The 13,597-nt window shown below is 43.2% G+C and overlaps 1 protein-coding gene across 1 annotated transcript in view; it reads right to left on the bottom strand.

The window, feature by feature from the left end:
- The window catches only part of AKAP12 (A-kinase anchoring protein 12), an 88,316-nt gene extending 77,856 nt beyond the window's left edge, over positions 1-10,460 (bottom strand). The window contains exon 1 of the mRNA XM_045544571.1: positions 10,135-10,460. Within this exon, the coding sequence (XP_045400527.1) occupies positions 10,135-10,296 (162 nt within the window). The 5' untranslated portion in view covers positions 10,297-10,460. The remainder of the gene's footprint in view (positions 1-10,134) is intronic.
- Positions 10,461-13,597: the final 3,137 nt, after the last annotated feature.

Below are 13,597 nucleotides of genomic sequence, written 5' to 3'. Positions count from 1 at the left end.
CACCACACCCGGCTAATTTTTCTATATTTAGTAGAGACGGGGTCTCACTCTTGCTCAGGCTGGTCTTGAACTCCTGACCTCAAGGTATCCTCCTGCCTCAGCCTCGCAGATTGCTAGGATTACAGGCATGAGCCACCGCGCCCGGCCAAACAAAAGTTTTTAAGATGTATTCTTCAAGCAGTTTGTTATAACTTAGTGAAAAATTATCACCAACAACGGAAAATGTAAAAAGGTTAAGAATCAGAAAATACATAAACAATCTTGTTTTATGTATCATAACAAAATATACTTTATAGAGTAAAGGAAACTATCAAGAACACAATGAAGCATGTCTTAAATTGCAGTGGTCAATATCAGGGAGTGAAGACAGAAATTCATCATCGTGGCAGGCAAAACCCAGAGCCAGTAATGGCTTAATTCAATAAGAAATCATGTGCTCAGATACAAAGAAAAATACCAAACCATAAATGACACACCAAAGGGCAGACACTGGAGACGGAAAAATTACACAGAAGAAATGTCTTCCTCAGAAGAAGTAAAGATAAGCAATCCCCCAAGCAACCTAGTTTCTTTGCTTACAAATGGAAGAAAAGGCAGTCCACTATCAGGGTCTTTCGTTTTTAGGTGGACTCAGATGTGCTAGGGTAGAACGGTCACTGTTGCATGAAGACACAACGTTCTGACACTTGTTCAAACCAGTGGCGTCTGTTTTATCCAGTCTTCTCTCCTATGATACTCACTCTTGGTTCCATCCATCCTTCTCCATAGCCACCACTGGGACCTTCAGTGTTATCATCTCTCATCCTAAGATATTTAACCTTCCTCTGAGCCTCCCATGCCCACCACTCTTCAAGCCCCCAGTGCCCAAGGTCTCTGTTCTGATGCAGACCACTATTAGAAAAATGGGCCGGGTGCAGTGGCTCACACCTGTAATCCCAGCACTTTGCGAGGCCATGGTGGGAGGATCCCTTGAGGCCAGGAGTTCAAGACCAGCCTGGGCAACATAGGGAGACCCTGTCTCTACAAAAAAAAAAAAAAAAATTAGCCAGGTGTTGTGATGCACACCTGTAGTCCCAGATACTCTGAAGAGTGAGCCAGGAGGATCGCTTGAGCCCCAGAGCCTGAGGTTGCAGAGAGCTATGATGATGCCACTGCACTTTAGCCTGGGCAATAGAGTGAGAACTCATCTCAAGAAAAAAAAGAAAAGAAAAGAAAAAATGTTATTGAGCTCCAGAACGTCCTGTGTCATGACCTAGAGAATCTGCTGCAAACTCCTCTTTTCTTTAAAAGTACCAAGTTGTTACTATCAGGTGATATTTTCTGTCTAAAGATACCCTTGGTGTAAACTGTCGGGGTTTGGCATAGTTTGTCACACGCAGTAGACAAGTGAAACCAGCATCATAAGGCAGACATTCTTGTCTGACTACTAGAGAAACCGAGGTGCTCTATCTTCCAAATCCTGCAATCTCGTTACTTCTGATTAACCCCACATGCCAAGCCTGTGCCCTGTGCCAAATCTCACTGTCCCTGCTAATATCTGATACGTCATCATATTGTGAAAATGTTTGCCCACACAATCTCTCCAAGTCACCCTTTCCAGACTCACTTCCCACCACCTGCTGTGGGTGTTCTCTGTACGTTAAGCAGGAGGGTCCTCTAGGAGTTCGTCATCCACGCACGTGGCACTTTGGCATCTTTGCTTTGTTCATCGAAACCTTCAGTGGCTCTCTACTGCCTCTGCAGCTCTTATGCTGACCAGCCGGTCAGGCTGCAACTTCATTTATCATCCTCTTTCCATTGTTCCCTTAAAAACCTTCAGCCCTTAATATGCCTTGCACTTTCTGGCCTCCTGACTAATGGCCTTGTATCTGCCTAGAACACTTCCCAAAATGTTCTTTTCTTTTTACAGCAGTTATCTGGACAATTCATTGAATAGATAGCTAATGGCAATTCTTCTATTATCTATCAAACTTATTTGAATCTTGGTTATTGAATATTTCATCCAGAGAGGACTTACCTCACCTTGAATACGAGGTGCTCAAGGGTAAGGCTATGTGTTTTATTTCTTAGCTCACAAAGCATCTAGGCCAGTGCCTTTCATATGGTAAGTGGTTAGGAAATACCTTTCTTAATTTTTTTGAGACAATCATAAAACAGCCAGGAAATATCTATTTTTAATGCATATTATTACACACCAAAAAACAAATTAAGTTTAGAAGACAATTGCTGCTTCCCACTTTTTTATATTTATGTATGTCTGAATTCACCATAACTATGAGAGAGGCCAAAGTAACACCTGAGATGGAGAATATAAAACTATTTTAAACATGGGTATGCTATTATAACTGACCAGATTTTATGCCACTAGATTTTTAGCCACTCCCTTAATGCTTTTGATTTATTGTAAAAATAAACACAGGATATTTTTTAAAGTACAAAGAAATCAATAGGCTAGGCTTGGTGGCTTATGCCTACAATCCCAGCACTTTGGGAGGCCATGGTAGGAGGATCACTTGAGGCCAGGAGTTTGAGACTAGCCGGAGCAACATAGGGAGGCCTCATCCCTACAAAAAAATTTTTTTTTCATTAGCCATATGTGGTGTTGTGTGCCTGTAGTCCCAGCTACTTGGGAGGCTGAGGTGGGAGGATCACTTGAGCCCAGTAGGTCGAGGTTACAATGAACTATGATCCTGCCATTGTACTCCAGCCTGGGCAACAGAGTGAGATCCTGTCTCTAAATAAATAAATAAATAATTTTTTTTAAATATTTTTAAAAATACTTCAATGGAGTCTTATGAAAAATATTTTTAAAAAGAAATCAGCAAACATATTTATGCATACTTGCAAACTTGAGTTTTAACAGCAAGTACTATTTAATCAATGGTACTGGTGCCTTTTTGTGCCCTTTCTTGTGGCGTATGTATCATGCTCTGTTAAGCTATATCATCCTCTTGCCCTATAATCCTATCTTTCTCTCCTCAATAAACCTTATTTTTGTGCTTACCTTTTAAGAAAATGGTACTGGAGCAATACATAACTATGAGATGGAAAAAGAATTTAGATCTCTTCACGGCATAAAATAATCAATTTCTAGTGGATTAAAGACCCACATATATGAAAAGGAGACTTTAGCTTTTTCAGGACCAAATTTGTTTCCCCAGTTCCTACTATAGTTCCTAGACTACAGAAGCTAGTAAACAAATGTTTATGGAATGAAGATCGAATAGCAAATAAGTGGCCAAGAAAGCCAGAACCCTATTTTGATCTTTAATGTCTTGGTTAGATTTTAAGATTTCTTTGTAGATTTTTGGACCAGCCAAATGCCATACACTAAGCTCTCAGCTACTGTTTACTTACCCAGCACAAGGGAAGTTTTAAATTGACAAATAAATGAGGGAAGAGGTTTTAAGAGGCAATCAGACGGAAAGGAAAGAGTGAACGCCGGAAAGCAGCTCCTTCTAGCTCCATGAGGATAGTCACATTTGATTGAACACCTATTTACCCTGGAGAGCACAGTCTATTTTAAAAAGCCTCCATTAGCAACACACTTGTTTTTAAGGCAGTAGAAAAAAGGAATGAAAGCATGCAGAAGAACTATTTTTCTTTATTTTCTCCTCCAAATGTGTCCTGCATCCCACCCACACAAGATCCAACCTCAGTGAATCTGTGCACGCCGTCACCTAGTGTCACCTAGGCCTGGGCTACCTCTCCCTGGCCCTCCCTTAAGGCCATGGTGCCCACACCAGGCACATCAGAACACCTGACAAGCATTTCAAGACTATGAAATCCCAGACTGTAGGATTGCCTAGGGATTCAATACATCTAGAAGGGGATCCAGGGGTGTCTTTAAAAAGCTCTGTTGGTGATTCAATTGCACCACCAGGTTTGGGAACCAAGAAAACCTTAATCCCTTGATACCCCCACAATTTGCAATGTCTGCATACGACAAACAGAAAATCAGCCAATGCGCTATAGTATTCTTCCCTTCTTAAATTTTCTCATTTTCAAATCAAACATGAAACTGACATGTTAGTAAAACTGGGATTAAGATTAGGGAAAATGAAACCACAGGGCTTCCCCCCTTTTAAAAAACATCACAGAAAAATCAGGGAAGACAAAACCCTTTGAACTTGAATGAATACTTGTATTAAGAGAAGCCTAACAGCGTCTGGGAAAGACTCTAGTTTCCAGTTCTAGTTTTGAACACCTTCGTTTTTCTCGGAAAACCCACAGATTCTGGTTAATACAGCCAGGCTGCTGTAAAACTGTGAAAGGATCCTGGGAAGGGCCTTCAGCCTATTGTTTTCCCAGGAGGTGGATTTCTACTGTCCCCAATCCCTGATCCCAACATTTCATGGATCAGAAGCGTAAAGAAATTTCTGGCAATTAGATGATTTTAGATTGTTCCCAGAAGAGAAGCTTTTAAAGTGATAGCTAAACAAATAGGTCATTGTCCAAGCAAATAAAATTAAAGACAGTTTACTAATTTGGAAAGGAAAAGGAGCAAAGAAGAATAGAACTGCTCTGCCTCAGCTGCATTTTTACTCTTGAACTTGCTTTTTCCTGATCTGAGTAATTTCCGGGGGCTAAAAATCCTTAAAAATTAATTAATAGTAAGACAAACCATAGCCTTTCATGCTCTGAAAGCCAGACCAGTTCGCGATCAGGAGGCACATAGAAGACATATGGCCAACAAACACTACAAGGTGCTCATACTTAAAAGCATGTCAGGGAAACTGAGGTGCAATTCTTCACCTAGCAACCTGGCAGATGTCAGAAACTCTGACAGCCACAGAAGCAAGGCATGACAAGAGAGGTGCACATCACCACACAGGGGGAATGCAAAGTCAATTTAGCAAGAGCTATCAAAACTTTAAATGCACATAAATCCTTTGACTCAGCAATTACACTTCTAGAAATCTGTCCTAGGAATATATCTGCACACACAGAAAGATATCTGAACTATGATGTTCCCTGCATTGATTTATTATAGCAAAACACTAGGAAAATTTAAATATAAACACAAGGGATTGGTTAGCTCATTCTGGTGCTTCAACCCCTAAATGCAGCCTAATTAATAAGAATGGAGGTAGATATTTATGTCTTGATATAAAAAGATGTCCAAAACCTAAAGTTGCCCAATACATGTGATATGATTCTATTCATTCATTAAAAGGAAAAAGAAAAATGGTGCTATTCTTATTTCTACTTTCATGTGCATAAAGTTTTTGAAGGAATATGCAAGAAACCATCAACATTGGTTTTAAACTATTTAATACTTAAATTTGTAGAAAATATTACGCTACTTACAAATTTAAATTCCCAATCATTAAAATTTTTTGAAATAAACAATAAAATGAATGCTGTTATGCAATGACTTTTAATATTAATAAAAATCATTTTAGTAAGAGTAAACAAATGCTTTTGGCCTTTATAAAGCCTTTATGATTCAAGACTGATGATATCAGATGTACAATCAATTTCAAATGGGTAAACTTAATTATTCATAATGAGAAATATGAAGTTATGCACAATTGAAATCTATTACAAATTATTATCTTCACCCCAACATTTCTATTAGATGTACTAATGAGTAGGAAACAAAAGGGTGATTATAGATACAAAATTCCATTCTTTCATCCTCTAATTTGCAGGAAAATGGACCAAGATCTAAATAGACAAGTCAAATGATTTTAATTATAGATTTTTCAATAATTTATTGGCAATAAGCTACACATTTATACAATATAATGCTTCTCCCTTCCCCCAGCTTTTTTCATGTTTTCCCACTGTATTATTTTAAACTAAAATGTATTCTAAATTATAATTTTTGCTAGATTATAACAGAACTAAGAATTAAGTTTAAGGAAATTTAGTTTTGTTTGTTCAAGAGAAAAAGGTACTGACTATATTTTTCTCAGAATGCTTAGTCTTATAAATCCTAATTTCTCACTTCATGAATGACTACTGTATATAAAATTATACAGGCCAAAGATAAGCACCATTTAACTTGATTTTTCTTGCGCTGGCGTTCTCTAAGCACTGAATACGTATTAAAGCTGAGAAAGAACCAATATCACAGGATCTTTTAAAACACAACATTTTATTTCCATTTTGTTAATTATCCTATAAAATACCAAACTAGAACAATCTTATAGCATCAGTTTTAAGTTATAAAGGCACAGAGATCAGTCAGCCCAAAGAGGATACACACTGGAAGCCTGCTCCTTACAAAGGGAAGTATTTTGAGTGGAAATCTCCACTGATCTCTCGCATCCACTAGCCTAAAAGCTAGTAATGGACTCCAGAGAAGGCCCTGCAATCCCCACAGGATATCTATCCTAAAGAACCATCCTCACACCCACATCCCAATTTTTGGCATGTGTTCTAATCAGAAAGTAGCACCAAGTAGCCACACACACACAGCAATACCACTCTATTGACAAACTACTATTCTCTTCTAATCACCTTAAATTCTGGTCCCTGTAGTGTAAAACTGGTGACGTAGCCATATTAAGGCCATCTTCATCTCTACTCCCATTCTGCAAACAGGAGCACGTAGGAGGAAGCATGACCTTAGGTTGGCTAAGGTTGCTAAGGTCGAGGAATCGTGAAATGCAGCTGGCCACCTCAATCGTCTGTTTTAATGCACGAGAGTCAAGCACATGCTTAAATTTACCAATCAGACAACGGATTCTTTTATTCAAGTACATCTTTATGTTTTAGTGATTCACAGCTCTTGTAACAAAGCAGAACACCACAGCTTGAGGGACTGACAAGAGTCCGCATCTCCCCACCTGCCAGGGGCAGTGGCCTCACCCCGTTGCAGCTAACCACAGTTCCACTTCCAGCTGGAAATCACTGAATAAGCAGACAATATAGAAAGGCTAATTCAGGAGGATGACGATTGTCCAGACTTAGCCTGGAGCTTGGCTCCTGAAATCAGGATTTGCCAGAGACGGTAGGACGGTCATTCGTCATCCCACCCTCTATTGCCACCTGAATGAAAATACTCTTTCAAAGACAAATTTTCAAAGACAGACAGTTGGCTGGTCCGAAGGTAGTGAGTTATCTCAAAGTTACAGATGGAAGTCCTTGTTCTGGTCTTCCCCCCTTCTCACTGCTGCATTTGACTAGTCTTAAAAACAAAAACAGACAAAAACAACAACAAACAATTGAGAAATAATGTGAGACCTTTACTTAACTAACCTCCTGCCTTCAGATCTAATCTTCTTGTACCCTGCAGTGGCCAAAGTGACCAAAATGGCCATGTCTCAAAGTTAAACCTGGCAAATAACTGATCCAGTCATTTCCTCCCAGAATTTACATACAAAGGTTATAAAAAATTGACTAGAAGACTTCTTCCATCTGTCACAGAACCAAGATTTGTGCCTCAGTGCATCTAAACGTCAAGCTTGAGTAATCAAAAGCTTGTTTAACTCTCCATTTCACCTAACAGAGGCAATACTTCAATTAGCACAATGTCTTTTGAGATATGGGCACTTGCTCAGTGAATTAAGGGATAGTGAAAAGTAGCAGAAAAAAGGAAAGTAAGGTGAATTGCTAAATAGACAGTATGCGTATGATATTAGAAAAAATCTAATAACCTTTAATTAATGGTCAGCATTCTATCCAAGGAGGAAAAAATGATGTATTAGCCTAAATGTCCACAGACCCATCAAGAGAGTTCAAGATATAATTTATAACTAACTCAACATATCTCATTTGTAACTCAGAGTGGTCTCATTTGAGCCACTTGCATTATTAAATTTGTCTATTTGAGATTAAAGGCAATTTGAAATTGTAATGCTAACAAGCCACTCTATTTCTAGAGAAACAGAAACCAAAGCCCCCAAATCTGAGTATTTTGCCAAACTATTCATTTAATCTATTAATAACCAAACAGACTGACTTGACTTAGTCATAATCTGATACATGAGACTGATCATAATAATGAGACAAAGGTTAAACTGTAGAAAAAGTAGACAGGCCAAGGCATTCCCCAACCTGAGAGTCTCCAATCAAAACCAAAGAGCAAGTATCATCCCTTCCTTCTCTCCACAAGTGTTTACTGAGAGGCGATTTATGTGCCAAGCAGCATGCCACACTGGAGGAACACCGTTTGTAAGCAACACCAGGCGTGTCCCCTGCCCTTGTGGAGCATTCAGAACAGCCAGGGGAACACTATTAGTCAAGCCACTAAACCCACAAAGGGTCCATGGTACCACGGGAGCCTAGAGTGGCAGATGAGATTACAGGGAGGTCAGGAATTGGAGCATAATAAGAGGAGGGGAGGCCAGAGTTATGTGTGCTGAGTCATTCTTAATTTGGGAGTCCTTCAGAAAAGACTCAGGGGTTCAGAATCTGAGTAATAAATTTTGCAAGTTAATATGAAAACTACATATATTCCAAGGATACATGTACGTGTATTGATTTGTCTCCAAATTGATAACTGGGCAGTATGCCAACAAGCTCAATGATATTATGGATGACATTTAAGTAATTTTTTTTTAAAAGGTTGTTGGGCTGTTCTAAGGTGGTGGTGACTAGGAAAGAGAAGAATGCAGTTATGGAAAAAGAGAAGAGAATGGAAGCACTATTTTAAAATAAACAAATTCCAGTTTATTGGAAAGGGAGTAAGTCCCATATTTCAGTGTCAACAGTTAATAAGACCTGAAGGAGTATAAAAGCCAAGGGAAAGAAGTCCCCTAACTGCAAGTTTTTAGCTATTATGCCTTAAAATTACTTTCATCACTAGACTCTAAACAGTGGTTATGGAGCACTTTGACAGCAGTTGGCAACAAAACGTAATGTACAATAAGCGTTAAAATGTGACGTGGACCTCAAAAGGTTAGTACATTCCTTGGGCCTGAAGATTAGGCACCCCTTAGAAAACCTATATGGTAATGGCACAGTTGGCACTCATTAGTATCTAGGGGCCATGGACTTTACAAGCAGTTATGAGTTAGACTGGAGGTGAAAACTATGTTATCAAGAGCAGTCTCTAAGCCCAAACTAGACTAGGACAGCTAAGGAGGTCAATGCAATGAGGTCATAGTTCTAGATCCCATTTTTCCCCCACATTGTAAACATCGACATCTCTTGAGATAGCTCTTAACGGTCCCCACATATTCTGTATCATCAAATTCGACACATCGGTGTTTTTTTAAGTATGGTTATCCACATCTTTTTATAAGGATATTCCAAAATACGTAGCTCAAAGCCTTGCTAATGAATACACATGCTGGAAAAGAGATGTAAAATACAACGATCGGAATAAACCACAACCTTGGTGGCTGCAGTGGTCCAGAAAAAAATATTCCAGCCTTGAAGACTGGAGACTACACAATGCAGTATTCTGGTAGTTTCAGCACTGCCTCCCTAGAAAAGCGTACAGGGAATGCTCGCTTACGCTCGGACCGCATCCTTCGAGAACTTCTAGCTACTCCAGTGCGTGTTTAGCCAACTGAGTCCGCAGCCAAAAGCTGCGCGGAGAGGGAGGGCGCTGGCTTGTTTGCGAAACCTGTCATTCCTTTTGGAAATGCAGCGCCTGCCCAGGTTTTCCCTGGCTCCGAGCGAGCTACACCCCGAGCCTTCTCCGCATCGGGAAGGCGGTGTCTGCCGGAGCCACAGCCGCAGCAGGACTGGGTACCAGACCCGCTCGCTCCGGCGCAGCGGGAGTCAAGGGCAGCGCGCTGCGGGGAACCCGGGGGCGGCCGGGCCGCCGGCCCCACAGCTGACTTTCCGCATCTCGGATGCGGGGGCCCGCTTCGGAGCTCCGGATGCCCAGCCGTGGTCAGTTCTCCACGGTCCCCACCCCCCAGCCCATCCGCCTGGGGCGGGATCGCTCCCACCGGAAGAGTGTGGAGAAAGGCTCAGCAGCGGTGGGCAGGGGCGGGTTTTATTACTGCGGATGGCGCAGTCGCCTCCCCTGGAGACCCGCGACAAAGATGCAAGCCCCCCGCCGCGCTCACCGCGGCCACGGCCCCGGCCCGGCGCAAAAGACCCCGAAAGAGGGGTTCGCGCTTCTGAGTTTGCAGATGGGCTGGACCGACGGGGAAGTTCTCGCGGGTGGATGTTGGAGGGACCCGGCGCCCCCGCCTCCCCGGCGCAGGTGGCCCGGCGCGCCCGTACCTTGCTGGCGGGGTCCGCGGCGGCGACGGCGGGGTCCCCGGGCGTGTCCGGCGCCGCCTCCGCCGAGGGGCCGCCGCCGCTGGGCTCGGGCTCGGCCGGCGTGGCGCTCCCCGCCTGAGGCTGCTCCGGGCTCTGCTGCTCCGTGGAGCTCCCGGCGCCCATGGCTCCTCCGCGCTCCTCCCGCGCCCGGCCGCCGCCTCGCGCCTTCCCCAAATCGCAGGGACGCCGGCAAGAGCGAGACGACGCGCGCCCGCGAGGTCCCAAGAGCGCCTGCCTCCGTCGCCGTCCTCCCGCGAACGCGCCCAGCCTGCGAATGAAGGAGACGCGCTCGCGGCAAACTCCTTAAAAGAAAAGGAGAGGAAAAAAAAAAAGCCACCTCTGAGCCTCCGCCCCCTCCCCCGGCTTTCCCTCGCCTCGTCACATGAGCGCAGCCAGACACGCCTTGCAGCAGCATCTCCCCCCGGGCTGCCGGGGCCCGGCCGCGCCTCGCCAGCCCGCGTCCAGCAGCAGCCCACCCGGCCCCCAGGCTGCCCTCCCGTCCCCAAAAGGGCACAAGAGCCACGGGGATGACCCGGGGCTGCAGAAGGTGAGGGGACCGCGAGAGAGAGGGGGAGCAAAAAGCCTCCCGGGGCCACTGGCTTAGCTGGGGGCTATTAAATGACGGATAACCCAAGGCGGGGGCTTCTCCGATCGCTGACTTCCAGCTCGCCCAGGAGCGAACCCGATGCCCACTTGCTTTCCTTCAGATTGTGTTTGACTCTAAACATCTGTTCCTCCCTCCTCCCCTCCAGCGGGAGAAAGGCAAGCGCTTCTTGGCCCCTCCGGACTGTGACCATATTTGGGCACCTCACGTGGCAGGAGCAGGGAACCGAGAGGTTAATTCAGCCAGGCGACGGATGAGGTGGGCCAGGCGGCCCCGCGCTCCCCATGCTCCGGAACAAGTGATGTCACCAGTGCCATCGGCAGTGCTGGCCGCCCCCCTTCCCTGGGGACCTGGAGGAAATGAGGCTGTTACCGGAAATGTGCCTGTCCTCCTCTGAGGGCCTGCTGCTGGGGCTCACCCATCCAGGCCACCTCTCCCCAGCGACGCTGAATGAGACATGGTGGCATGGAGCGGTGCGTTCGCCATCAGTATTTCTCAAAAGATGAAGACTTCCATAGCAACCTAGTGGCTTGCATTCTTTCCTCTCGTACTCTTGAATGTAGTATTTATTATATGAACATAGCAGGCACTCAATAAATATTTGAAATAAATTGTTAGGTGGATTAGTTGGCACATAAGCATGAGGTGCTGGGACTGAAAGACAAAATTTATCCCGGTTGTAACTGGCCAACCCAGTGCCTGGGTTTTCACAAATAGTTGGAATCTCTATTAAAAATGAAGAAACTATTGGAATATTGACACTAGATTCCAGATAAATATCTCATAGCCAGATTTAGTACAGTTTAGTAGAGAGTTGATGTAACCAGTGGTTCAGCACTAGGATGTTGCGTGCTTAATTAATTAATTGCATGAATTCTAATGGTCCCTTGGGAACCATAGGTCAGTTATCCAGGATCAGATTTGTTTTCTGAATTAATCATTTTTATTGCAAGGACTACACAAAGGCCAATTTCTCTGGAATTTAGCCCTTAAGAAACAGTATATTTGCAAAATACTTGGTTTTAGGAATTTATACACATTTCACCCACTTTGACTTAAATTTTGACTATTTAGGAAACGTTAGAATTCTGTTACAGGCTGTGTTCAAAGCACTTTGTATACATCATCACATATAATCTTTACAATAACCCCAGGGTATAGATACTATTATTCTCATTTTACCAATGGTGATGGGAGGGGGTAGGCCCAGAGAAGTTAACTCATGTGCTCAAGGTCTCACAGCTGGTAGAAGGAAAAGCAAGGAGTTCAACCTGCATCTCACTTAAAAATCCACACGTAACCACTGCACAACACTTCACTCCCCTTCTGTAAGAAGCTTTCAACTGGGTTCTCTCTTCGGTTGTTAGTGAAAAAGTGGCATTTGGACCTCACTTAGGATGTTAAGAGCTTAAAAACACTGTTAAAGCCTATCTGAGAATGATTAACGTCAGCACATTTGAAAATGTATCACTCAGTACAAATACTATCAACATTTTCACATTCCGTGAGATTATATTTATTCGGTTCTTGGGAAATTCTTTTTTTTTTTTTTTTTGAGACAGAGTCTCACTCTGTTGCCCAGACTAGAGTGCCATGGTGTCAGCCTAGCTCACAGCAACCTCAAACTCCTGGGCTCAAGCAATCCTCCTGCCTCAGCCTCCCGAGTAGCTGGGACTATAGGCATGCGCCACCGTGCCCGGCTAATTTTTTCTATATATATTTTTAGCTGTCCAAATCATTTCTTTCTATTCTTTAGTAGAGACGGGGTCTCGCTCTTGCTCAGGCTGGTCTCGAACTCCTGAGCTCAAGCAATCCACCCACCTGGGCCTCCCAGAGTGCTAGGATTACAGGTGTGAGCCACTGTGCCCGGCCTTAGTTCTGTTTTTAATTATCCCTAACAGTGAGATATCCCAACATTTTGGATATGCTAGTTAGAATGTCACAAAGTTCATTCATTCATTCTGTTCTTTCTTTCAGCACACATTTATTGAGTGCCTATTATGTGCCAGGCACAAAGTTACTACTATGCCTCCCACTCAAGGTTCTATATCAAGCCACTAAGGTTTTCTTTTGTAGGGTTTTGGAGATGCCTTCAGAATTGCTTCAACTGGCATCTGGGTGACGGGGAAGGCAGCTGGTCTCTGTTTTCCACTGCTCAGTCCACGGCTGTCAGTTACCCTGTTTCTCCTCGGCAGCTTTGTCTTTCTCCTCCAAACAGCCAGTCGCAGGTGTCCCCACACATCCTCTCCCATGGGGCAGTTGTTGGTAGAGTTGTTCGTTGCCCTGAGAGGGTAAATTCTCATAAAAACAGTTTGAAATTTCTCAAAAACAAATATGTGTTGCCAGTGTAGCAGGCTAAACTTGTACTTCTTGTGCTTCTCCAGAAAGACTGGTCACATGAGACTTACCAATAAAATTTAGAGCCATAATAAGCATCTTGTGCATGTACCAAAACATTTTCAAATATAACATCAAAGGAATTCACAAATGTCAAGCATTTTACCACTGAGTTAATATACCCTCTTCAAAAAGCAATAATAATTACAATTATTAAAACAGTTTAAAATCCACACTTAACCCTACCCCAAAGATTCCTTCTCTAGCTACAAAGCCTTCAGGCAATTTCACTGAGCCAGTGGCAACTCTTCACCCTTGAAACTACTCTCTTATCCCTTTTTTGTTTTCCTTAAATGAAAAGTCTACTTCTTCTTTCTGAACCAACTGTTCCCATCAAGATATCCAATCATCTAAGAACCCAAATCCCACCCTCCTTTCTTGCATTTGCTAATTATAAACTAGAAGAATTAACAGTTTTATTCA

Source organism: Lemur catta, chromosome 2, assembly GCF_020740605.2.
Source record: "Lemur catta isolate mLemCat1 chromosome 2, mLemCat1.pri, whole genome shotgun sequence".
NCBI classification, from domain to species: Eukaryota; Metazoa; Chordata; class Mammalia; order Primates; family Lemuridae; genus Lemur; species Lemur catta.
The sequence above is the reverse complement of the archived record's forward strand: the minus strand, read 5'-3'. Positions and strand labels throughout refer to the sequence as shown.